This window comes from Lithobates pipiens, unplaced genomic scaffold (genome assembly GCF_037356315.1).
Source record: "Lithobates pipiens isolate NorthernLeopardFrog02 unplaced genomic scaffold, aLitPip1_a1.2 Scaffold_8, whole genome shotgun sequence".
Lineage (NCBI taxonomy): Eukaryota > Metazoa > Chordata > Amphibia > Anura > Ranidae > Lithobates > Lithobates pipiens.
Genome location: NW_027507903.1, coordinates 269,367,190 through 269,394,079, shown reverse-complemented (window position 1 = coordinate 269,394,079; position 26,890 = coordinate 269,367,190). Strand labels below are relative to the sequence as shown.

At 38.0% G+C, this 26,890-nt stretch overlaps 1 protein-coding gene across 4 annotated transcripts in view; it reads left to right on the top strand.

Moving 5' to 3' along the window:
- PTPRQ (protein tyrosine phosphatase receptor type Q) overlaps positions 1-26,890 on the top strand; it is a 429,454-nt gene that overhangs the window by 333,842 nt on the left and 68,722 nt on the right. For 2 of the 4 annotated variants that reach the window (XM_077471954.1, XM_077471953.1), the window contains exons 40-45: positions 2,238-2,396; positions 11,386-11,596; positions 13,824-13,897; positions 17,514-17,613; positions 18,721-18,849; positions 23,764-23,808. In XM_077471954.1, coding sequence (XP_077328080.1) covers positions 2,238-2,396; positions 11,386-11,596; positions 13,824-13,897; positions 17,514-17,613; positions 18,721-18,849; positions 23,764-23,808 — 718 coding nt within the window. The remainder of the gene's footprint in view (positions 1-2,237; positions 2,397-11,385; positions 11,597-13,823; positions 13,898-17,513; positions 17,614-18,720; positions 18,850-23,763; positions 23,809-26,890) is intronic. The other 2 variants (XM_077471952.1, XM_077471951.1) reach the window with 1 other exon arrangement.

Below are 26,890 nucleotides of genomic sequence, written 5' to 3'. Positions count from 1 at the left end.
ACTATGTAACTATGTGGCAGTAGCCTAAGTATATTATTAGATAATTTTCCCCGTTTACCTATAATGTTTATGAGCCTCTTAAGACACAATGAGCATTATTTATCCAGCTCTTCTAAATAAAAATCAGTCAAAATCAAACTTATATTCCACAATTTGTGTTTTTTCCAGAGCAGATTTGAATTGGAGTGGCTGCTTTGGGGCAGTTCAAAGAATTCTTAGCTATCAAATTTTGAAGAAATAAGGCAGAGGGTTCGAATATGCAAAACCATAACAATTTTTTTTTTTTTTGAGGATATTGATCTGCAAAAATAAAGCAACTAAAGCTGACCATACATGGATCAAAACTTGACCTGTTCAGCAGGGACCAGATGAATTTCGATCCATGTATGGCTGCTGTGGGTGAACCAATTGACTTCTGTTCATCTGCCCTGTTGGAACAAAGACCCTTGATCAGAGCTTCAGACTATAAGGCACTGATATGTGTATTTTGATTTTCGGGAGAGTCTCCCCACTGTCAGAAGGCAATGACACAGTGAGGATGATTCCTCCTCCTCCCACCTCGAATGTCTGGTTGGGGGAATTAAGTAACTTTATTTTGTTCAACTCAGTGGTTAAAAAAAACAGGCTCATCTATAGCCAGCCTAAGGACCCTCTTAGATAACTCTACTGCATTGGAGTCCATTACTTATGGGCTTTGTAGAAAAGTTGCCCATTTTTTGAGCAGGCTGCCAACACACCACCATACAGGTTTTGATGGATCTGCGTCGTTTTTTTTAATGCAACAAATCACAACACACAGATGGTTCATATCTGGATGTTGTGGTGCATGGAAAAAAATGTGCGTTGTAGTCCAAAATCGAGATTTGTTGCAATGCCCTTCATAAGTTATTCACAGTTTTGTGTGTTGCGGTAAAGTGAATAGAGGGTTCGTAAAGAAATATAGATTTAGATATACATTATAGCAGCACCATATGCACATCTCACAGCTATGTTAGCAATCAGGCTGTGGATAAATAAAAAATAATAGACAGGCAGAAATATTTACCTTTATTGGAGAAAATGATGATCCAAGCTCCTTCCAGTCCTTTTTTATATGGTCACATACAGGGGAATTAACTAAGCTTCATGCAGCATTATAAGGGGGCTGCTGACCCTTCCTGTTGATTAGCAGCATCTGCTCTGTTTTCTAAATTTAGAAAAGTTGTGCAGGTTTTTTGCTTGCACCACTCTTTGTTTATTCCCCTAACTTCCCCACAGAAGTGGAGGATCATACAGTCTGAACTGTGAGCCATTTCTTTTACAGATAAAAAGAACAAATATTTAGATATTTGATTGATCAAGTAGCTCAAAGGGGCAGCACTTATTACTCTTGATGCATCCACCTAATGCCAGCAAAACAGTTAAAATGTATATAAACCCTAACAAATAACTTTTTTTACTTGCTCCATTTCAGTACATGAAATATACCATTGAGAATTTTTTGTTATATCTGTCTGATAAACAGAAATTAAACCCCAAAAAACTGTTCACCCCTCCCAAATTGCCATAATCTTTCATTTCCTTTTCACGCTAGAGTATTATCAGCCCTGTTCAGGTGACCCCTGGGAAATACAAACCACCCCCTTTCATGTTATGGAGATTAAGAGAGGGGAGGTTTTCTGTAGTTTAAACACTCTCCCTGTCATAGAGTGACAATATTGTTCCTCCATAGACACAGCAAAGTGAGTAAAGCAGGAAATGCACAGGGAGTTTTTTCTTTTGTTCAAACACTACTGTATTCTAACTGGGGAGACTCTAACAGAATAAACAGATCAGTGCTGCACCTATTGCCTGCAAGCACTGTTTAAATGCTGGTTTCAGACCAGGACCGTTTGACAGTTGAACAGACAGTGGTATACAAATAGTGAGTTCCTGCTTAACCGGACGATTTTCAGTCTATGTATACCAGCCTTAAATGTTGTCAACCTAAGACTGGGTGTATTACTGATTACCAGGTGAAAGTAAAGGGTAAAGAGCCAAAAAAAAGTAAAGTAAGGCAGCCACCACATTTAAGGATTGGTAGGCTGCAATATATTACATTATTGTTTTTGGGTTTGGATATGCTTTGACATTTGGACTTCTGGTCAATTTTACAAGTGTAAAAAAGTAACAGCCAGATGTATACTTCTTTCAAAATAGCACATTTTATTCATCATTTTAAAGTAGATCATTGTTTTTTCTTTTTTTTTTGTTCGCAGAACCACCTCATCCTATAATGAAACCTGTGCCCATTTATGACTCAAGCGGGAGTGTTGTGGCTACATCAACTACCATTACTGTTAAAATGCCAATATGCTACTTCAGTGATGTTAATGGGCCAATTAAAAAAATTCAAATTCTTGTTTCAGAAAGTGGAGGTAAGAAGCAGTTTCCTCACTTTACTCTACACATTTCTGACTACTAAAAAAAAAAAAAAAACAACTAGACTAAATGCTTGTATGTAATAAGTTATGCTGCTTTGTGGTTGAAGTTTTCAAGGTCCCGTAATTATAGTTTTTGGAACTTTGGCCGATGACTGATATTTGGAACTCACAAGCTCCAGATGTTTCCAGCTGCTAGCTAACTATGTTTCATGTAAATAGGTTAAAAAGGCAGAAGTGAATAGAGGCGTCAAGAACACCAAGCTTAAAAATGTTTTGCTCAACACAACAAAGCAAACTTTTTACTAAAATGCAGATAAGTTAATATAGTTAGTCAACAGTCATAAACTCGAAAAGGAAATATAGAAGCTAACTAATTTTAAAGTATTTATTTTTGCTACACTGCTGCAAGCTATAAAGCCAATAGAATGCTTCCAAGATAGGAACTGAGGCTGAAGTCAGGAAAACACTCTTGTTTCATATTGAAAAGTGATTCAAACTGCAGTTCAGCTGACTTTCCCATATGTATTCTGGGGTCAAATTTGTAGGTTCCAAGTCAAATCCATAAATGTGAAAATCATATTTTGCTAGACAAATTGCCTATCCCCATACTAAAAATAAGGGAATTACCTGTAAGCTGCATAGTGTTAGTGATAAAATTAGATATATTTGAATAAGCCATTGTAAAAACCATGAGTATTTGGCAAAGGGTATTTACTCAAACCTTATTACGATGTTTTCATGAGTCAGAAAAGTACCTAAACCGTTTGGGGCCCTTATCCAAGATGAAACAATAAGCCATGATCTTTCTTAATTATTATTAAGAGTTATCAGTCACATAATTATATTATCTAATGCTTCCAATAATATACTTTAAGCCCCAGGGCTAGTGTTTGCACATGCTTAATAAGAAATCCATCCCTAATTGCAAGGTGATTTAGTCTTTTGTGGGATCCATCCCAGCCTTGACTTTGGGTTTGTATTAGGTTTCTGTCCAGTTTGACAATCATCTTTTTAATTTTGAATTGAAGGGATCTATCTGTTTCCAAAGTCCCGTGACCTCGCATTAGCTGACATCCAGCGATATTGCCCTGGTACTAAAATAATATTGAGATAGCGACCTAGAAGGTGAAAAAGTGAAGCAAAATAAATATGATGCCTTTGGGTCAGTAAATTCTCTACTTTAAATGTTTTTGTTCATGTTAAGTGATTATATTTTCAATCTGAACAAAGAAAGCAAAACCAGAACTGATTATACATTGCTGAACTTTGCAACTGATCTAAGCTTTACTTGCAATAACGTGGTATTACAAGAGCTGCCAGATGAACAATACAAGCATCTGCATGCCACAGTAGTACTTGTAATTGGTGACAGAGATATTCCAGTACATCTCTGATTAGTCAAAGGTCAGTTCTCCTCTAAAATACGATTGAAACCTTCAATGTATTTATGCTTATAAAATAAATCCTACTAGCCAGAAGAAAAGGTCCACTTTAGTTGGGGGTGATTAGGGTCCAGTGCTGTGTATATCTTCGGTACTTGGGAGCAAAGTAAGGCGGAGACATAAAGCCTACATTTTTTTTTATTTTGTTTCTCTCTTCTGTCTCTTCTGGACATTTGTAACTAAATTCAGCAATGAAAATGCATTCAAGCTGTTACATAAAAATCCACTCTCTAGAAATTCTAAGCTCATCACTTGGGAACTTGTAAATCATTCTGAAATATCAGAATCCCTTAGCAATTAAGAAAAACAAGCAAAAATGTGTTAATCTCTAAAAACTTAAACTTGCCCTCTGTTTTACCATTGAGGAATACAGGTCATGGTTTTGTGATAAATTGTAACTGAGAACTCAATTCCCTACTGATTTTTACCCAAATGATGGTGGATTTGAGAAATTTGTGGGGCTGCCACAAAATGTGCAGCTAATATGCTATAAACCTTTGTTACTGATTGGCCACTTTATTGGAACGTCTGTCTCTCTTATACCGTGCAGTGTATTCAAACAAAATCCCCTTTGCTTAAAATATGTCTACAATACCTCCTACTGCTACTATATCACATGAACAATGTATTTATTTGTTTATTTATTTATTACAGGTACTTACTGTATATAGGGCCGTCAATTTACACTGCACTTAATTATATTAATATATATCGTAGATTCACAACAGCCCCTGCCCTCAAAGTCCTAAACTCACATACATACACATAATAGGGCAAATTTTTAGCCAGGAGCCAAATAAGGAAGTTAGAGTGCACATATTGCTTAAATAATCATTTGTTACTATCAGAAGCTTCTATGTGCTGGTATCTTTGTCATCTATACTCAAAATAACATGTTATACTCAAAATAACAATACCTGTCCATAGGTGCTATGTACATAGTGTATCTAATTTGAGTTTGCTTGGGTAAGTAGAGGTGTCCTGGCGTAGTTTCCAGCATTTTGTAAACACCAAGAAAAGTGTTTCTGATTTCAATATGTCTTTGTGTTTCATAAGAGAACTTAAGCTGATACTCTGTAGACAGTGTATTCTAGATGTCTGATGCTTGGTATTTGCCAGTTCTATGTAACAGTCAGGGACTTGCTAATATTGTATTATTATTTCAGGGATTTATATAACACTAACAATTTACACAGCACTTTTATATACTGTATTGTATGTTCACATCAGTCCATGCTCACATTCATACATACACAGGCCAATTTAGACAGGAACCAACTAACCTACCAATATGTCGTTAGAGTGTGGGAAGAAAACCCATGCAGGCAGAACATAATGGAGGACACAAACTCCATACAGATAGTGCCATGCTTGGGATTTAAACAGACAGCCCTAATGCCAAGGTTTCTAACCGTCATAAAATTTATGAACAGTTTCTTAATACCAGCCAATGTTTACACTGTCCATAAATGTCCATTACAGATGGCAGCTGTCTGTAAAATAGATGGCCGCAGGCTGGCTTTGACATTGCGCATGAGCAGTTCCATAGCCGGCCAGGTTTGGGCAAGCTCAGGCAAGGCTCAGGAGGGCCTGGGCAGGGCTAGAGTGGGCGTCTGCCTGGTGACATCATGGTGTTGCTTGCCAACTTTTACGAATTGTAGGAGGGGGAGCTAGGAGCGGGAACAGGGGGGCGAGGGAGGACTGAAGTCCAGAATGGAGGATCAAGAAGCAGAGGAGAACCCAGACTGTGGTCTGACTGAGCCCACCATCAGTGGCAGGAGCAGGAATGTCAGGACAGAGGAGGAGTCCATCTGGAGGATCAAGAAGCAGAGGAGGGTTGTGGTGTGACTGAGCCTGCCCTCAATGTCCTCACTGCCCTGCACCCGAGCAGCCTTATGGAGGAGGTAGGTCAGTGACAGCTCCAGCCAGGCCACACAGTGTTTGTGGGGGTGGTCACTGATGTAAGGAGGAAACTCAGCCGGAGTGAATACAGTAAAATAATAGGGAACACTGATATAAACACCTTAGTGTATTTACTCTGTGGAAGTTGGTCTGTGGTCACCAGAGTCCTCCACACATTGGAGTTCCTGACAGCTAGGGATGAGCTTCGTGTTCGAGTCGAACATACGTTCGACTCAAACATCGGCTGTTCGCCCGTTCAGCGAATTCTGAACGTTATGGGCCGTTCGCACCAAATTCGTGTGGCGCTCACGGCCCACAATGCACTGCGATGGCGCAGTGCATTGCTGGCTCATGATTGGCCAATCATGCACTGTGACCCCGCATGCTTGGCCAATCACAGCGCCGGCAGCGAGGAGAGCCATGATTGGCCACAGGCAGGATGCCTGTGGCCAATCATAGCTCAGGCTGTGTAGAACACGCCCCACACTATATAAGGCCGCCAGCGCGGCGGCCTTGTGTAGTGTGTTGGCATCTGTAGCAGTTAATGGGTGTTCTGTGTACCTTCAACACAGTATACACCGATCGTTATCGGACAATTTTTCGTTCTTGCTCTTCTGTAGTGGTTGTTGTCTGCGTGCCCTGACCGCAGTATACACCGCTATATTCACCTATATATCTAGCGATATATCTATCTTTTATAATAGAGCTGTCAGTCAGTGTTAGGAGATTGTGCGTGCTGTCTGCGTGCTCTGAACGCAGTATACACCGCTATATCCACCTATCTAGCTAAATATCTTGCTAGTTTTAAATAGAGCTCTCAGTCAGTAGTAGGAGATGCATGCATGCTGTCTGCGTGCTCTGAACGCAGTATACACCGCTATATCCACCTATCTAGCTAAATATCTTGCTCGTTTTAAATAGAGCTCTCAGTCAGTGTTAGGAGATTGTGCATGCTGTCTGCGTGCTCTGAACGCAGTATACACCGCTATATCCACCTATATAGCTAAATATCTTGCTCGTTTTAAATAGAGCTCTCAGTCAGTGTTAGGAGATTGTGCATGCTGTCTGTGTGCTCTGAACGCAGTATACACCGCTATATCCACCTATATAGCTAAATATCTTGCTCGTTTTAAATAGAGCTCTCAGTCAGTGTTAGGAGATTGTGCATGCTGTCTGCGTGCTCTGAACGCAGTATACACCGCTATATCCACCTATATAGCTAAATATCTTGCTCATTTTAAATAGAGCTCTCAGTCAGTGTTAGGAGATTGTGCATGCTGTCTGTGTGCTCTGAACGCAGTATACACCGCTATATCCACCTATATAGCTAAATATCTTGCTCGTTTAAATAGAGCTCTCAGTCAGTGTTAGGAGATTGTGCGTGCTGTCTGCGTGCTCTGAACGCAGTATACACCGCTATATCCACCTATATAGCTAAATATCTTGCTCATTTTAAATAGAGCTCTCAGTCAGTGTTAGGAGATTGTGCATGCTGTCTGTGTGCTCTGAACGCAGTATACACCGCTATATCCACCTATATAGCTAAATATCTTGCTCGTTTAAATAGAGCTCTCAGTCAGTGTTAGGAGATTGTGCGTGCTGTCTGCGTGCTCTGAACGCAGTATACGCCGCTATATCCACCTATATAGCTAAATATCTTGCTCGTTTTAAATAGAGCTCTCAGTCAGTGTTAGGAGATTGTGCGTGCTGTCTGCGTGCTCTGAAAAAGACGGACGACAAAACAAATTATACAGGGGTGATAACCCTTCCCTATGTTTTCCAAAAAGCTTAAAAATAGTTTTTTTGACTGGAGCTACACTTTAAAAATGTACCAGTTGAAAATTACAAACCGATTCAACTTAACACAACAAACCTACACAGTCCCTGTCTTGTTTGCACCGCCTGTATACTGCTGTTCTGACTATATAGGGCCTGGGGGCCACACGTATTTCCTTTTTTTAATATGGGTACGGGGTTCCCCTTAATATGCGTACAAGACCCAAAGGGGCTGGTAATGGGCAGGGAGGGCTACCCATGCCATTTTTCTCAATGATTTTCAACCATATTGCAGGAACCAGATATAACATTAAAACCGCAAGCAGCTTTAAATGACGTTATTTCCGTTAAATGTCATTTTGTGCAGGGACTGTACTAAACACCAGAAACACGTGGCACTTCACAGGCATACTACAGACACCCCCCAGGCACCATATTTAAAGGAATATTTCACTTTTTTTTTCATTTTAATCGTCATTAAAATCAGTGCTCCCGCCAAAACGGCCGTTTTTAAAAGTTTTTTTTGCAGTGACCCATGTCCCCTGGGGCAGGAGCCAGGTCCCCAAACCCTTTTTAGGACAGTATCTTGCATATTAACCGTTAAAATTAACACTTTTAATTTCGAACGTTCGAGTTCCATAGACTTCAATGGGGTTCTAACGTTCGTACGAATTTGGGGACCGTTCGAAAGTTCTGGTGCGAACCGAACTGGGGGGTGTTCGGCTCATCCCTACTGACAGCATTCTACCTTAACCACTTGCCAAGCAGCTGCTGTAGTCATACTGTGGCAGGTTGGCTCGGCTGCGCTCAGCAACCCCTTTAAAGGCTATAGCAGGTGCCGGAGCTGATGCATGTGGCTGGCAGCCACAATGTCCACCTGCTACCCACGATCACTCCACAGAGAGCCAGAATAGGTATCTGTCAATGTAAACAAACAGATCCCTGCAGGATCAGGGAAGTAGAGAGAGATCTGCTGTTTCTAGTGATCAGGAACAGCGATATCTCTCTACTCCCTGTCAGTACACCCCCCTCCACAGTTGGAAACACCTCCCTATGGAACACTTAACCCCTTGACCGCTACTAGTGTTAACCCCTTCCCTGCCAATGTTATTTATACAGTGATCAGTGGCTATTTTTAGCTCTGATCACTGTAAAAATGTCAATGGTCCCAAAAAGTGTCAAAAGTGTCCGATCTGTCTGCCACAATGTTACAGTACCGCTAAAAATGGCTGATCACCATCATTTCTAGTAAAAAAAAGATTTTAATAATAAAAATGCCATACATTTATCCCCTATTTTGTAGACGCTATAACTTTGGCACAAACCAATCAATATATGCCTATGGAGATTTTTTTTTTTTTACCAAAGTTATATGTAGTAGAATACATATTGGCCTAAACTAATGAAGAATTTTTATTTATTTTTTTTGGATATTTATTATAGAAAAAAGAAAAAATATAGTTTTTTTTTCAAAATTTACGATTTTTTTGTTTATAGCGCAAAAAATAAAAACTACAAAGGTGATCGAATACCACCAAAAGAAATCTACTTTTGTGGTAAAAAAAGGACCTAAATTTTGTTTGGGTACAACTTCATACGTCCGCGCAATCAGTAAAAGTGATGCATTGCCGTATAGCAAAAAATTACCTGATCATTAAGGGGGTAAATCCTTTCTGGGGCTGAAGTGGTTAAATCAGTGTCCTCAGGGTTCCCCTTTACAGTACAGTGTGCAGATTTTCCTGTTACAGTATAAGGGCAAGGGGGAACTCTGCGGACCCTGATATAAAGGGGAACAGTGATGTAAAGGGTAGTGCTGCAGACACTGATATAAGTGGGAACTCTGATGTAAATGGGAATGCTGCAGACTCTGATGTAAGGAAATTCTCTGGTGAGCAGATAATTACCAGAGCTTACATCAAAGTTCCCCTTTACACCAGAGTCTGCAGCATTACCCCTCATATCTTGGTCTGCAGCCTACCCCTTTACATCAGGATCCGCAGAGTTTCCCCCAGCACTATAAAGGGGAACCCTGTAGACTCTGATATAAGGGAGAACTCTGTGCTAGGTTTTAGTAACCTGAGCCTCATGTAAAAGGAGAAATATGTTTTTTGCCTTTTGTTATGCCTTAAGTGCATTGCTAATCACACTATGTACATGTAGCCTAAATATTGATATTTGAACTTAAAACTGTCATTTTGAATAACTTTTTGAACTGTCAGTAAAACTTTGGCATTGTCAGTAATTTTTTTGTGTCCTGTCACAACAAAAATTGGCTCGGTCAGTAATTTGTTTGTGTTGTGTTAGTAAATTTCACTTAAGGAGTTTAGCAACCCTGCCAGGTTCTGCCAGGTGGAAGGGCTAACCACTTAACCACTGTGCTGCCCACTTAAATGTCTAAGGAGTTAAAAAGAAAGACTGAAAGTTTTTCACCAAATAGCCTACTGTTTCCCATGGGCAATGTAGATATAAACAGCAGTGTCATTGATGAAAGAACTTTTCACCTGTTTGGCAATTGATTTCTGAATGTAATATCTTATCCCTGTTCTACACACAGTGACTGCACGGGCTTGATTACATTCAGATTTATTAGAAAACTACACATAATAAACTCTCCATAGTGCAGTAATCCAATACACATATTTTATTAAAAAAGTATAAACTTACAGTTAAAATAATGATGATCAGCTTCACAAACAGGACTTCCGGTCTCAGCCGTGGCAGGAAGTGACGTCACCTGACTCCATCCGGCGTGATGCGTCACAGATCAAGTGACTTCATCAAGGATATGAGAGTTTCTTATGTTACATGTTACATGTGAACGATATATGGAGAGGAGTGAGGATAAGGTAAGAATAATATCGGTACCAGTGGAAACTTTATAACCCATCTGGCTGGATGTCTCAGGAGAAGGAATCCATTGTTTTGGATCTTGAAGTCACACATAAACAAAGGCTCAACTAGATGCACTACATATGGTGGAAGCATTTATGATTTGGATTCATTGGATTTTGCTCATTTTACATAATAATATTTAATTAGCACTGTTTTCATGTTGGCGGCCACTCATTTTTATATCTCAATATTTTGGTTTGCGCATTAGTATTTCACTTTTAAATACTGCCGTTGCATTGCATGCATGATTCCCAAAGCAGAACTAAGCTTTGTGATATCTATCTAGTGGCACTCATTATTTCTGTTGTCTTTGTATGCAACCATGTCTTGCTCTTAAAATTGTTTAATAAGCAAAATTAAAAAGTGAAATCTTTGCATTGTAGTGTATTATTAAAGTTATCAAATTTTAAAACCCACTCCAGACGAAGCCTTTTTTTGTGGATAAGGGTTAGAACAGTTTCATTTTTATTATTGTCACTGGGGATAATTCCCTGCACATCCTGTCCCAACGAGTGTTATACGGGTGAGATTTGATGGGAAATCTCTTTAATGTAGACTGTTACTGCATGAAAATGCTTTTATGCTATTGGATTTTTTCCTGTCAGAGTGAAATATGTTCCCCTCAAAGCCTGACAAAACTTGCAACTATTACCCCTTCTATCAATTTGGGCTGTAAATAAATATCAAATACTATTTGTTAAATCTATGTGTATAGCATATGCTTATGTATTAAAACAACTGAGATTCACACATGTTGTGATGTGCATTTCTACAGTGCAATTGTTGTGATTTTATCATTGGAAGTTGGCCAGCAATAAAACATTAATATCACCAGGGTGGTTTTCCACTGTAGAGCAAAACATCTATTTACCACATGTCACATAGTTCTATGCGAATAAAATGTTATCTTGGTGCATTCAGTTATTTGTTTTATGAAGTTATCTGACATTCCTGTGTGCTTTACATTACAGCTCAACATGATGGGAATATTACCAAGTGGCATGAAGCCTATTTCCAAAAACCCAGACCATATTTTACAAATGAAGGCTTTCCAAATCCACCATGTTCTGATGGGGCAAACCGTTTCTTCAGCAAGCAGGAAGTATATGTCATTGGAGCTGACAATACCTGCTTGCTACAGGAGTTTTGTAATGGACCCCTAAAGCCAAGAAAACTATATATGTATGTTTTTGTTTATAGTCATAATATACTAACATATTATTTTTTACAAAAATTCTATTGAGTTGTCTTGCAATTTATTTGCTTGCTTTAAAGGTATCCAAACATTTTTTTATGGTTGCTTGCTTTAATAAATTATTCAATGCAGAATTTTTGCCTTATATACCATCTTTAGATGACTTAGGAACTATATTACATTAAGAGGACAGTAAAAGTACAGTATATATATATGTTGTTATGAAATGTAATTTTTTTCAAGGACATTTAGGAGCAAAGCAAATCCAGCCTGCAGAAGCTAATTGACTCACTCATTAAAAAGCAGCTGCTTTGGTAAATAAAGTCAGTCTTTGATAGTAGCTTCACCGCATGTGAATTAGTGAAGGATTGATAACTTAACACCTCTTCAGTGAAACATCCCTGGGGAACTTCCCCATCCCATTGTGTTTCAATTAATAGCTTCCTATCTAGCCACATCAGCACGGCTGCTCACCCACAACAATTGGATTGGATGTGATAGATAGTTCCATGCCATCAAGCATCCTATATAGTCACACTGTTGAACATATAAAGCCTATTTAAGGGCAGTAGTGCCAAAATTCTTTCAGTGAATAGATATCAATAGCTAGAAAATTTCACATATATTTCCACAACCTGTTGCATGGAATAGAATATTTCAGTGTTTCCCTGAATTAAGGCCAGCAGCATGGTGTTTGTTGATATGTCGCACATTCGGCCAATAGCAGTCAGACATTCCCGTGGTGATTTTGTATATTTTACTAGTTATATGTATGCCTTGTTGTCTGTTTATTCACAAATGATGAGATGTGTGTGGTTGTCCTGACTGTAAAGTCCAACAATCGTACATCTGCTCAGCTGCTGTTACCAGCCACATACAATACATACCGATCTAACTTAGACTCGAGCTTAAGTATTCTGTTCTTTAACATATTTACCATACAGACATAACCGATGTTGGCCAGTCTAGACATTCAACATGCACAGTGATATAAAGCACCATAATATACATCAATGCCATATTTATTCAGCTGTATTTGATATCTTGGGCCGAAGATTTCTATTTTCATATATGTTGCTGCTAAAATTTGAAACAACCCATACAGGTCTGCATACTATGTTAGGATAGACTAAAAAGGTGAAACATTATTTACTGGAAAAAAAAAAGAAATTCTCTGGTCCTAACAGTGCCGACCAGCTGCCGTCATTATACTGTGGCAGGTTGGCTCATTTCCATGAATCACCTTACGTCAGTCCGTTTTACAGCTATAGCAGGCGCTGCACGGCGGGGAAGTTGATGCGCATGGCCAGCAGCTGAGATGTCCACCGGCCACCCGCGATCACTCCACAGAGTGCCAGAACAGGGCTCTGTCAATGTAAACAAACAGATCAGTGTTCTGAAAGGGAAGTACAGAGTTATCGTCTGTTCCTAGTGATCAGGAACAGCGATCTCTCTGTACTCGAAGTCAGTCCCTTCCCCCCACAGTTAGAAACACCTGCCAGGGAACGCATTTAACCCCTTGATCACCACTAATGTTAACCCCTTCCCTGACAATATCATTTATACAGTGATCAGTTGCTATTTTTAGCTCTGATCACTGTAAAAATGTCACTGGTCTCAAAATCTGTCAAAAGTGTCGGTCTGTTTGCCCCAATTTTGCAGTCCCACTAAAAATCATTTCACAGCCATTAGTAAAATAAATTAAAATAAAATAAAACTATCCCTTATTTTATAGATGCTATAACTTTTGCGCAAACTAATCAATATACACTTATTGCAGTTTTTTAACCAAAAATAAGTAGTACATATTGGCCTAAACTGATTACATTTTTTAAAGTAAAAAATATATTTTTTTCAAAATCTTTGCTCTTTTTTGTTTATAGTGCAAAAAATAAAAACCGCAGAGGTGATCGAATACCACCAAAAGAAATCTCAATATGTGGGGAAAAAAAGGATGCAAAGTTTGTTTGGGTACAGCGTCACACAACTGCGCAATTGTCAGTTAAAGCGACGCAGTGCCCTATTGGAAAAAAGTGGCCTGGTCATAAAGGGGGAAAATATTCTGGTCCTTAAGTGGTTAAATAAGACATAAGAAATATTTTATATTGGTATTGTGCCAATTCTGCTAATTCATTGCTGGGTGGATTGCAGTCTATATATCTAAAGATCATTTGTTTCCACTCGTATTAACATTCTGCTTTTTTTCTCCCATAGATTTAAATTTAGAGCTACAAATTTTAAAGGGCAATATACAGACTCTAATTATTCTATTCCTATAAAAACATTAGGTAAGAATACATGTATGGCATAGCTTATGTTTTTTTTCAGCTTTGAAAATATGATATAGTTTAGATTGTGTCTAGCAAAATAAAATATTTTATAGAGCTCTGGAGTAAATTGTTGTTTAAAGCAGTATTAAACCCGAAAGTAAACATTTATTATATTGTAGCTTACCAATTCTTAGATGTGATGGCTGTATGTATGGGGGCACTCTAATACAGGAGGTGTGTTACTGGCCACATCACCATCTGAAAACACAGAGTAAAAAGACTGAAAAAAAAGAAAACTGATTTAGCTACCACATCTAATGATTGGTACGCTGCAATATATTACATTTTTGGTTTAATACCGCTTTAATGTTAGAGAAACATACTCTTAATGCAAATGGTCACGGATTATCTTATTTAGCAATAGAGTTGTGGTATATTTCAAAAACATGTTCCCAGGTTCCCTTATGTTGCAATTCTGGTGCATTTTGCTGAGGATGTAGGAATAGCTTCCCTGCTAAAATACCTTTTCTCTGTGCCAAAGTCCCATTGTTTTCAACACACAAATGTAATAGAAACATATATTTCATTTTCGGCAAAAGTCTGCAAGGTTAAAAGCTAGCACCTCAAACTCCAGAAACTGTTCATCTGTCCCAAGTTCATGAGGAATAGCTTCTGAAATGTATTATAAGGAATGCCTGTAAACATAGGCATTTGTTCACATCAGAACTTCTTTGCTCCCTATTCATGTCTGTGGAAATGCTCAATCATTTTAAATTAGCTTCATACAGCTTAGAACAAGGTCAGCTGAGGGTCAATACACCTGCAGAGAACTCTGCAATTAGTCTTTCTTAAGCTGGCCAGAGATGGTGTAATTTTCTTTCCTGCAACCACGGGTTATTCTCCCAGTGGGGTGGTGGGGGAAGCTGTCCCTGCCAGGAGAACACAGTGATTATTGCTAGCGGCTATAGCCACTGGCAAAAATTGCATGAAGAATCTAACATGCTAGTTGTACCCAAGTCGATTGATGGATCAACTTGGGTACAATCAGCCTGCCCATAGATGGTTGAAATTTGACCGGTCCCTGCTGAACTGGTCGAGATTTGAACCATCTATGGCCGGCTTTAGTCACAACTGTACAGCAGAGATAAGATATCAGCCACACAAAGGGCAAATAGGTTGCTCACTTTGCAAAGAAATTTTCCCTAGGGCTTAGTAAATGTAGTGAAAGTTCACTTTGCAACGAATACCCGATCACGTGCATGGAAATTCAAAAATAATATATCATTTTTACTTGTATATGGATGGATTGCATGATGGAACTCAATAGATCTTCATCTAATTTAAACAACTCTTGGGGCAAATTCCCTTGCAAGGTGAACAGCTTATTTGCCTTTAGTAAGTCAACCACAAAGAGTGCACGGCTTCTAATGGGTCAGCCAACTCACAAACTTTTATTGTGAGAAATAGCAGTAAAGCAAAACTACTGTATAGCAATCCAAAGCAGTCAGCAGAGCTTCTGCTCATATACTAAGCTCTGGAGCAACTCTGCTTTGCAAAGTGCACAGTCTATTTGCCTTTAGTAAATCAATCTCTTTGTGTTCAGGAACGGTGTTTTTTTGCCACATACAGACTGGACACAGGTATTTGTCCAATTTGTTTGCAGCCACAGCAAAGAGTGCTGTTGTTTCCAGATGTGGCATTTAGCTGAATCTGAACCCTGCAATCCAGCCAGCTCTAGCTGGCTATGTAAATGTAGCCTTACATGCTTATAATTAAAAAAAAAAAAAAATGATTGAGAATACTAAATGCTCCCTATTAATCCAAAGGTCTTAATATATAAAAGCACTCGGTGCAGCCTCATCTTTGTGCTTGAGCATGATGATGAGAAATTCAGCTGTAGCTTTTGTGGGAACTGACACCCCAGTCTGATGTTAGTGTGACTCCTCAGTGGAGTTCTTATAGGAGCTACCGAATGAGTGTGAAAAAAGTAGGGGGTATAGTGTATGCTGATTTTTTTAATGATACAAATAAAAATAAATAAGTACTGCACATAATTAGCACATGATACTTCATGGAGAAAAAAAATGCATTGAGTCATTAAAGACAAATTTATTCATTGTGACACACGATGACACATTTTTCTCTGTAGTTTTACACTGTTTTAATGCCGCTAGAGAGCTACTGCGTAGTTCAAGCATATTTTACAGAGGCATTAAATACATCAAAGACATTTTAGTGGTTATGTAACAAGATTTTAAATCTCATTGCCGGTAAAGGAACGAGTACCAGCGTTGTATTCATTAGAATGCTTTACGACCATTTTTCTAATAAATTAGAATGGACTTCTGAGTAAAGGTCACGTTTTGCACAGTAGACCTTTAAGTAATAATCTAGTCCACTCAGTTTTTAAAAAAGTACACTAAATACTGCCAATGGGTTAGTTTTCTTGATATGAAAAGACCATGTGATCCTCTGGATGGAGTTATCCCGTAAGTACCTTCATTGCAAAATCATTTACTCATTTTTGAAAAGGCAAGAGGTAATTTCATCTTGGATAGAGGCTAAATTCTCAGTATAAATTGCCTGAGCTTTCCTCTATTTGTACCCAGTAATATTTGTTCAGTGTACTTGGTATCCAGTAAAATTACTGCTTAATGACTCTAACTTTAGTAAATGCCGAGTACAAAAGAGACATGTTGGTTGAATCTTTAACTTGTTTCTTAGATTTAACACCCATTATTTATCAATCTAATATTTTAATAAGCTTTTTATTGATGTGCTATAAAGTTCTCAGGGATTTTTTGATTTAGTAAACATTTAACCTGGTACAATGTGTGTACAAACATAGGTTTATCCTTACCATGTATAATATCATTTTGTACATTTCTATAGTCCTTTGTACACAGGCATGCATCGTTGCAAATGCATGTACATGCCAGTTAAACTACTAGGTGAAGATGCAGGTTGACACTTAGACAAAGTCTGCATTCATTTTTAAACCAAGGCTGAAATCACACATGTACGATGCATCATGTCAATGTACGATGCATTTCGAAATGTATAAAGAATCATGGAAATGTACAATATAAAAATGCAAATGATTTCATTTCCTGAATTCAAATGTTTTTCATAATGTTCTGCTACTTCAGTGTGCACATGATTCTTAATGAAGCCAATTAGCAATGCTAGCAGCTACATTTTAATTACCCCAATTAGCAGTGAACAAAATCTGATCTGTGTCTATTCCTGGTGAAAGTAGACAAGTTGTGACAACAAAAGGGTGCCATCAAACATACCAGACACACATTACAGGGGAAGGCTACTGATTTGCCTGTGTTTTTGAGTAAAAATTCTATTGTGTCCCCAAAACAAAACAGTATAAGTTATGCATATCCTACAAGCACTACTAGACAATAAATTGACTACAAATTGACTGCACGTATCTCACCCACTCAGTATAATATGTGTCATATTGCGATGAAAAGGTATCCTTGGCTATCTGGAACACCGGGTACTACTAGATACACATTTGTTTTAATTTACTAATCAGCTAAATTCTGTATGTAAAAACTTTATTTTGGCCACAAACCAGATTTCATTTAAAATTACCTTCAATTTTCACTTTTTTTTCCAGCTGATGGACTATCAGAAAGAGCTGTAGAAATTATCTTATCTGTTACCCTTTGTGTGCTTTCTGTTATCCTTCTCGTAGCTGCCATCTATGCCTTTGCGAGGTAAGATCTTATTTCCATGTTACTACTGCACATTTAGTATTTTATCTTCATATAATTAATTACCAATTAGAGGTGTTTTTATTCTGTTATAGTTACATAATAAAATATAGTTTTATCAGTTATAAGCACAGAATGAAATACAGACAGTGATATGTGAATCTCCCCAGTGTTCATTCAAAAACAAAGGTCACAAAGCGATTTCAGAAAAACCTAATTTAATAAGCATATTAACAATGGATGTTAAAGTAGAACTATAGGAGGATTATAACCCCTGTCAGATTTTTTTTTGCGCCATCTGTGGAGATTTATCTTAACTTCCTGTCCCATAGCCAAACAGGAAGTGAGAGGAAATCCCTGCAAATTAAGGGTAGACCAAGTCACCAGAACTATTGTCCCCATTGGAAGATCTCCCCTCTATTAATTTATTGGGAACAACCTAAAATGTGGGATTTTCTTTTACTTTCACTTTCAATGATAAAGGTAAACAGGACAAATAGAGAGGGCAAATCTCCTTAATGGGAGCAAAGACAGCGATTAAAAATGACAAGCGTTCTAATCTTTCTGCACTCTATCCAAAACAAAAAAAAAAGTTTTACCTTTAGTTATACTTTAATATATATAAATAATAATATCATTCTATAAGGTAGATTGTGTCACTGTAAAAAAAAGTATATATATTTATATGCAAATGTAACAATACTAAATTGATCATAGTTTGAGAGATATTTAAATATATATTTTTAAGAATTTTTAATGCGATCTTAGTGTGCAGGCTCAAAGTATGAATGTAACACTGTATGATCAATGTAATGAAGTATTCAGGTGGATGTTATATGCAGTTGTGAACAGATTGGGTCATTTTAAAATATATATTCCCAATGCAGAAACATTTTAAGAAATAATTCTACTTTCCTGAATAATTCATGGCATGGCACATAAAGAATGAATTTGTAATTAAGGTTGTGACACCTCTGCTTTAAATATTAGGACATACTTTTACTAGCATACGCATGTGTTCAAGTCATTGACAACACACTATCTCATTAGCAATATATTTCAGAAAACTCCATATAAGCAAAGAAAACGAATAGTGTATATTTTTTTTAGAATTCGACAGAAACAAAAAGAAGGTGGTACATATTCCCCACGAGATGCTGAAATAGTTGACACTAAATTCAAGCTTGACCAGTTCATCACAGTGGCAGACTTGGAGCTTAAGGATGAGAGATTAACACGGTAAGCATACTCATTTGACAAAACAGTAGTCCAACAGGTCATCAGCCATGACCCCACCATGACCTTTACTTGTTTGGAAGTGTTTGTCCTTCTCTTATTTATACAGGTCAGTAATATCCTCTTTCAAAGGCTGACCTGTGTCTTTCAGACACTCAGATTTACAATTGAGAGGTATTGTCCTTTTTTTGCAGTCCCTTTTTTGACAAATATTGAACTTCTCTTGATCCCCACTGTAAACCTTTTTGATTAAAATATATTTTGTTATAGCTCTTCTAATTCAGAGGCATACATGGTTTGGTTACAGATTGTTAACTATGCAAATCAACTGACTGCATTATAAAAAAATAAGAATATTCTTAAGGGAGACACACTATAAGAAAATCGGAAGAAGCATTCCATACGAGAGTCACAATTGTTTGATTTTCATATAGTGTGTACACAACTTTCGACATCCAATTCAGAATTTGCAAACAAAAATTTCCAAAATCCAAAATTTTTCTCCTACATTAACAGAAAAAACAATTTTTGTTTAATGCGTACAGTTTTTGTTCAAGAAAAACTGAAAGACTGTGCATGACCAAAAACAATAAACAACAAAAAAAAAAGCCTTTGTCATATGATAATTTCCATACATTGTTTCCTTCCTCAATACCAACTTGCTGTGAAACAATGAAGAAAATCTGACAATGGTTAGCCCAATTTTCTCATAGTGTGTGCCAGCCTTTAAAAAAGGTGTCCACTAATAACTATTCATTTATTTTTAGGTTCATTTTTAAGTTAATGTGGCATCTTGGTGAAAAATTATACTTATACGGTATAGCTGGTAATACATGTTAATAAATTGAATCATGCTGTTGTTTGTCTTGATTTTGAAGGCTTGTTAGCTGAAGTCAATGGATACAACACACATTTTTGACAGATAGTAACAGTATGTATTATGGGTAGATGACTGGAGGAACTCCAGTGTGTGACACATAAGGTTGTAGAGGTAGGTAGTATTTTACACACAGATTGCTCTATGAACAAAGGTAATAATTTGGAACAAAGTCTACGTTGAACACTATGTAGCATCTAATTTGATTTAAAATAACCTCCAATGAATCCTTGGTATTTTTACACATGCTACATAGTGCTTTTGTATCTTACAGTACATGGAAGGACTTCTAAGATGATGATAGTAAAGGTTGGCTCTGGCCAATAAGCTTTAAAAAGTATTAGGTGACACATTAAACGCTCTTGAAGAACTTTAAACTTTACATATTAGTCCTGCTTCATGACCACCTATTGAAAAGGTCATTTCTAGTGCCCCAAGGTGCTGAATCATTGACTTCTAATAGATCTGACTAAGCGGGGTTAATGTTGAGGAATGACACTGTGCACACTTACAAGAACAAGAACTTGGTGGGCTACTAAGTGTTTTCCAGTACTGTGTGTAAACATAAAAGACCACACTATACATAACATATATATATATATATATATATATATATATATATATATATATATATATATATATATGACATTTTTTGAACAGATTTTCAAAAACAGATTATGAATTCAGTTCACTTATAATTTTAAATTTTTATAACTTTACTGAAATGCTTAAACTTTCGTTTACAAACTTATTAACATTTTAGGTGTGCAATAACAACGTTTCTAACTTTAGGTAGAACTAAGGCCCAATTACTTTTATTTTTATTTTAGACCAATGGATTTTTATAACCCCTGTAGGTTTTTTTTTTTTTACATTTTTTGTGTCCAATTGTGGAGATTTCTCTTCACCTCCAGCCCCATACTGTACCTGCAACAGGAAGTGAGAGAAAATACCTCATAAGTAATGGAAATCCCTGGTTGCCACCTGGGTCACCAGAGGTAGTGACCCTCTTTTCTTTTTCTTATGACAACTCAAAATGGGATTTTCTTTTACTTTCACCCTCGATGACACTGGTCATCAGGACAAATAGAGAGGATGTATCAGCCTAATGGGGACACAGACAGCAATGAAAACAGGTTTTCTATATTCTCTATACTTTATTCAAAACAAAAAAAAACAAAAACGTTTAGTTCTACTTTAAATAAACTTATTGCAGGGTCGCACAATGCAAATTGACCCCATAGCTGCATAGCAGCCACCCTCCAGTGTGCTTCTAATCTATCATTAAAGCTCTCAACATTTCTTTGCAAATAGTTACTTTTACAAAAGTCAATATTTGCATATGCATAGACATGCCTCCTACAACCCTCATGCGGCAGGGCTTGGCAATAGGTCACTCAGCTCCTTGTACTAAATTGTCAACTGGAAGAGGAAACAATTAAATTTTCTCCATACCTAGAAGTTTGGGCTTTTTATGACATTTGCGGCAGTGTATCTGCCTAACAGACAGGAGAAGAAGTTATATAGCAGTCAAGTCATTTTGCACACAAAATCAAAACGCAAATGTTCTAATTAAGCCTTAATTGCACTTGCCTTGTCTATGCACTGTGGAGACCCATAATGGCAATTAACCAGTACATTCCAGTCTAGCTACTACCTTTGAACACAGTTCAGAGACATTACAAAACAACAACAAGTTCCTTGAGCGCTAAAAACTGTCAGTTATATATAAAGATGTCATGGATCAACAAGGTTAAGTGAACTGGAGCCCATTGCAGCCGCCAACCACTGGAAAATGGATGAACAGGAGAAGAAAACTACAAAGCAGTGCTCTATGGGTTAGTTTAGAAAGTACATGTGGAAACATGAATTGTATAAAAAACTAGTTTATTATATTGTGAGCTGGATAAACAAAAACTGCAGGAAACTATAAAAGATTCAAATACTGCAATAAACAGTCATGCAGATGTGTGATCAAAATTATAATGTTAAAAGCAAACAATACCACTGTTGACACTTGGATAAAAAGGGATTAAGGTCATCCAAAGGCTTGCTGGTCAAACATGGTAAGGGGCGCCTTGAACCATGTGAAAACGGATGGAGGCCTGGTGGTGAGGATAGCAGCCCACTCGCTGCAGACTCATGGTCAGCCTTACCTGCGTCCAGGAGAATGGGACTGCAGGGTGTAGGGCAGTGATGGCGAACCTTGGCACCCCAGATGTTTTGGAACTACATTTCCCATGATGCTCCACTATACTGCAGAGTGCAGGAGCATCATGGGAAATGTAGTTCCAAAACATCTGGGGTGCCGAGGTTCGCCATCACTGGTGTAGGGGAATGCTGTGCCAACCGCTGTGATGACTTGGGCTGGTGGCCAAAGGAAACCAAACTGGGCTGCGGACAGTAAGGTGTGACAGCCGCCATGAGACAGTACAGACCGGGAGAGCCGAGCAGAGCCGAGAGAACCGAGCGCATTGGGTGCCATCAGCCCCACGCCGGAGGCAAAGGAAATAGGAAGCCCGTGATGCACAGTGGACCTTAAGCTGCTGGGTTGCCATGACTACATGCTTCGCGCTTTATTATATATTTCATAAAGCGCAGGCACGAGAAACATATATTCACATCAGCCCAGCAGCTTTCGGTCCACTGTGCATCACAGACATCCTGTTTTCATTTGTCTCCAGCGCGGGGCTAATGTCACCCAGCGAGCCCGGCTCTCCCAATCTGTACCATCTTACGGTGGCTGTCACACCTCACCGCCCACAGCCCAGTTTGGTTTCCTCTGGCCACCAGCCCAAGTCATCATAGCGGTTGGTACAGTGTTCCCTTGCATCCCGCGGTCCCATTCTCCTGGACACAGGTACAGTCTGATCACAAGTTTGCAGGGCAGTGGACTGCTATCCTCCCCACTGGGCCTCCATTCATTTTCACATGGTTCAAGGCATCCCTTACCATGTTTGACCAGCAAGCCTTTGGGTGACATTAACCCCTTTCCACCCGGATGTCACCAGTCTTTTCATATGCTTTTAACATTATTATTTTGATCACACACCTGCATGACTGTTTATTTCAGTATTTGAAGCTTTCATAGTTTCCTGCAGTTTTTATTTATCCAGCTCACAATATAACAAACTCCATAGAGCGCTGCTTTGTAGTTTTCTTCTACAGTTCAGAGACATGACTCAATCCAATCTAATATGCATCCTGAATTGGATTAAAAGGAAAAATGATTTTCAATATAGACAAAGGCACTGTTCTGGCCAGTGGCAGGGCTAGCACTCAAGGTGAAATTACCAAACTGTATGCCCCCCCTACCATTTTGTCCAGTTCCTTGCATAATTATTTCCCTATGGACTCCATTTCTTGACACCACTCCTTCTTATGAAACCACCACATAGATGCATGTATACCTTCAACCTTCCACATTTTGACCTTTTCTGTATATGCAGTATGATTAGTAGTCTGGCTGGCAGTAGATGAGCAGACCGAGCTTCCCTAGCGGCGGCAGAAGTAGGTAGGAAAATAATGCAAACATATCTATTTTTACTGTATTTTAGCTCAGCTAGCACCCATTGAGGTCTAGGGGGTGTTCCCAAAATCCAAATAGCCAGATTAAGGCCTCAGCAGAAGCTCTTTTGCATATATTACATTAAATAGCACAATAAAAGCAAGATATTTTCACAGTTTTATACATAGCTTGTCACTAAAAGTCCATTTCTGTACTGCAAGAAAGCAGTCTACTACTGACTATGGGTTATGTACTTTTGTAACCCCTTCTTTCATTGAAATTGACATGGTGGCCGCTTATTTTGTCTACACATCAGTCCAGCCCTGGTTCTGTTTACTGTTCTACCCATCTCCCAAAGAAAAACATGTAGCCCATTTTTAAATAAATGCAATCATTTAAACTAGAAAGTTGACAAACTTGGTATCCATAAAAATACATGGACATGTAAAAAAAAAAATGAGTAAATGTATTTTACTATAGTTTATTATACTGCCAATACATTTTATAATTATTAATGAATCTTTACTTCCAGATATTCATCATTTTTCTTTAGACGCAAGGACATATATGTCATTCAGTAAGTCAATATTGGATTGGTTTTTTGCTCTTATGTCCACAGTATCCAAAGGGTCTTGTATTTCCATCTGGCCTCTAAGCTCAGATGGGGACAAAAGACTTTCTTGCTGGTAGTATATGGTTAAAAGGACCACTACCATACATTGTGTCATCAAATCACATTGATGAATAAAAAAAATGCTTTATCCATGTTTAAATCGGACTACAAACTACGCAATTTTATACAAATGAGCATTAACCATATACTATTTTTTTTAAACATTTACCTTTTGTGTTACCTTACTTATGTATTAAATGTTCAGTACCCATTATGGTGTACTTTCACAACTACTGGCTAAATCTTGTGGCCTCTACAGACATGTGCAGGAAGTAGACAATCCAAGTTGTTAACACCCTACAAATGCTTTGTAAGTTGAATATTATATGTTAAGGCTTTTAATATATGCATTAATATGCCACTGTGATTAGTTCAATAGATGTAAAAATGTAAGGAATGAATAAGACGGTAACGAAATGTTCCAAAATAAGGAATAATACATCTAATACCTAGCCTTTTCTGAAAAAAATTGGAAAATAAGCAATACAATCTTGTGGTTTTTAACGGGTCTGTTCATTCAGAACTGATATTTCAGTTTTTGATGGATGCTGATAAATTAAAAAAATACAACAGTTTATGATTTCTCTGGAACTCTGGTAAGATTTCTGTGCCATAGGTCCTGGGTATGCACACCTTCAATGAACATTATAAGGGGGTCCAAGTCTGTCTGATTAATTTTTTTTTTTATTATGGAGAATACAACAAGAGGTAAAATCAGGAACACAAGAAGTGGTGTGTGGAAACCCATACATCTCTGAGGTGGACAGCAATAGAGTCAGGAATTTTGGCAAAGAGCTCTTACTATTGAATTATCCAAGATATACAAGAAATGAATGGCTGACTCTGTTTACCAGGGCGTGCCTATTGTTAAAACATAACTTTTGTTTTAATCAACCCTTAAAGTAAAGGCATGTAAAGGCATTTTTTGTAATAAAACTGGAAAAGTTAGACTCTTTGTCAAGCTTTTATTGCTATCTGTGTCCCCACTGGGAAGATTCACCACTCTATTTGTCCTAGTGACTACTGTTACTGAGACTGAGTGTAAAAAGAAAGCCTAAAATGTTGAGCTGTTATTAGAACAAGGTGTGGGAGAAGAATCCCCCAATGGGGTCACTTGTTGCTATGACAATGGTCTAAGATGGTAAATCCAGCTACTAAAAAGATTCCCTGTTGAATGGAAAATCTCCCAGCAGGACGCAGGCAGCAAAAAGTTACCCCATAGGGGTTTTAACCTTTTTCTACCTTAGGGATATTACTTTTATTACTTATAGTAAAAGCCCAAATGTCTTTCTGAACAAGATTACGAAAAAGCCTCATTGATAAGATATTACAGTTGTAACTGTCTTTACACTGTCGTTGCTCTTAGCATCGTCAATTCATATAAATATCAGACTCAAATTTCCTCATATATCAGTATGTAAGACATCTGTGTCAGCTGTGTGTTTGGTAGGGCTCAGAGATCTGTGGGGACTATGGCCTCATTATCATAACCACAGCTAGGAGACATCTTTCATCAGATGCTGTTTATTAAAACATCCCTCTTTCAGGATGTACAGGTCATTCTATCATTTCACCACTGTTTGAAAATAAGGAAATGGATATCTAGCTAACAAGGTGATTGTTTGTCATTAGAAAATTGTACTTACGCCTCTTATGTACTGTTGTTCTAAAATACTTGTCCTAAGCCCTTTTAGCATAGACAGTTTGCGCACAGACCCACATACTGTATGTTCACATAATTTTTCTGATGTCTAATGTCAGCAAACGTTTTGACTTTACTATAGTAAATACTGATATTTTTCAGTTTGTGTAATTTATTCAATTGTATAAATGTATCCATACTACAGTGCAGTGATGAAATAACATTAGAATATTGCTGCAAATTGTGAAGCATGTTCACCACTAAGCAAATTGAGGCCATGTAGTATAAACGCCTGTTTTCCATTAAAGTAACATTTGTTCTTTAGTTGTCAAATTACAGTGGTTGTTGAAGATCCATTTACTCTATATGAGTCAGTGCAAAGAAACTTAGAACATTTACATAAGACCTTGCTGCTGAAATGTCAGAAAGATCAAAGAAACCAATGCATAGTTATGTTACTGAATCCATCCAAAATACAATATTAGTTTTAGGTGGATTCGACTGTGGTGTGAAATAGTAATGCTGCTGATGAGTGATCACATTGGGCCATATCCCAATTGCAGTATATACTACATTTTCAATGCTTTCAGTGTAATGCTGACAACTCATTCATGTTTTTGGTACCCCTACCATAGTAACATTTTAATGATGCTAACTAGGTAACGTACATGTGTTGGGATGGATAGGGGATAGCAAAGCTTTGGAACCAATCTGTAGCTTCAGCCACTGGCTGCAGTGTATGGTAAAACAACCAGTTGCTTTTCCCTCATTTTCCACCACTCCCTCATTTCACAAGATTCTACATCTGCATGTACTGCAATATCTGTGGTCTCGAGTTTTATGCCCTTTACACACGGACGGAAATTCCGACGGAAACGGTCCGATCGGATTATGTTGTCGGAAAATCTGATCGTGTGTGGGCTGTATCTGACTTTTTCCGTCGGAAATTCAGACGGAAAAAGTTTGAGATCTGGATCTAAAATTTTCCGAGAACAAAATCCGATCTGACTTTTTCCGATCGTTTGTAGAGAATTCCGAAGGACAAAGTGCCAAGCATGCTCAGAATAAATTACGAGACGAAAGCTATTGGTTACTGGCCTCTACGTAGTCCCGGCGTACGCAACAAACGTCACCGCGTTCAGAACGATCAGATTTTTTGACAACCGTGTCTATGCTACACAAGTTTCGGCCAAAATCCGCTGGAAAAAATCAGACAGATTTTTTGGTCGGAATGCCCGACCGTGTGTACAGGGCAATAGGGAGGGAAGTCTCAGAAGGCATCTCAATGCCACAGCAATACACAACATCTCAATGCAGTTGGCTCCCTTCTGTGAGTTTATGACC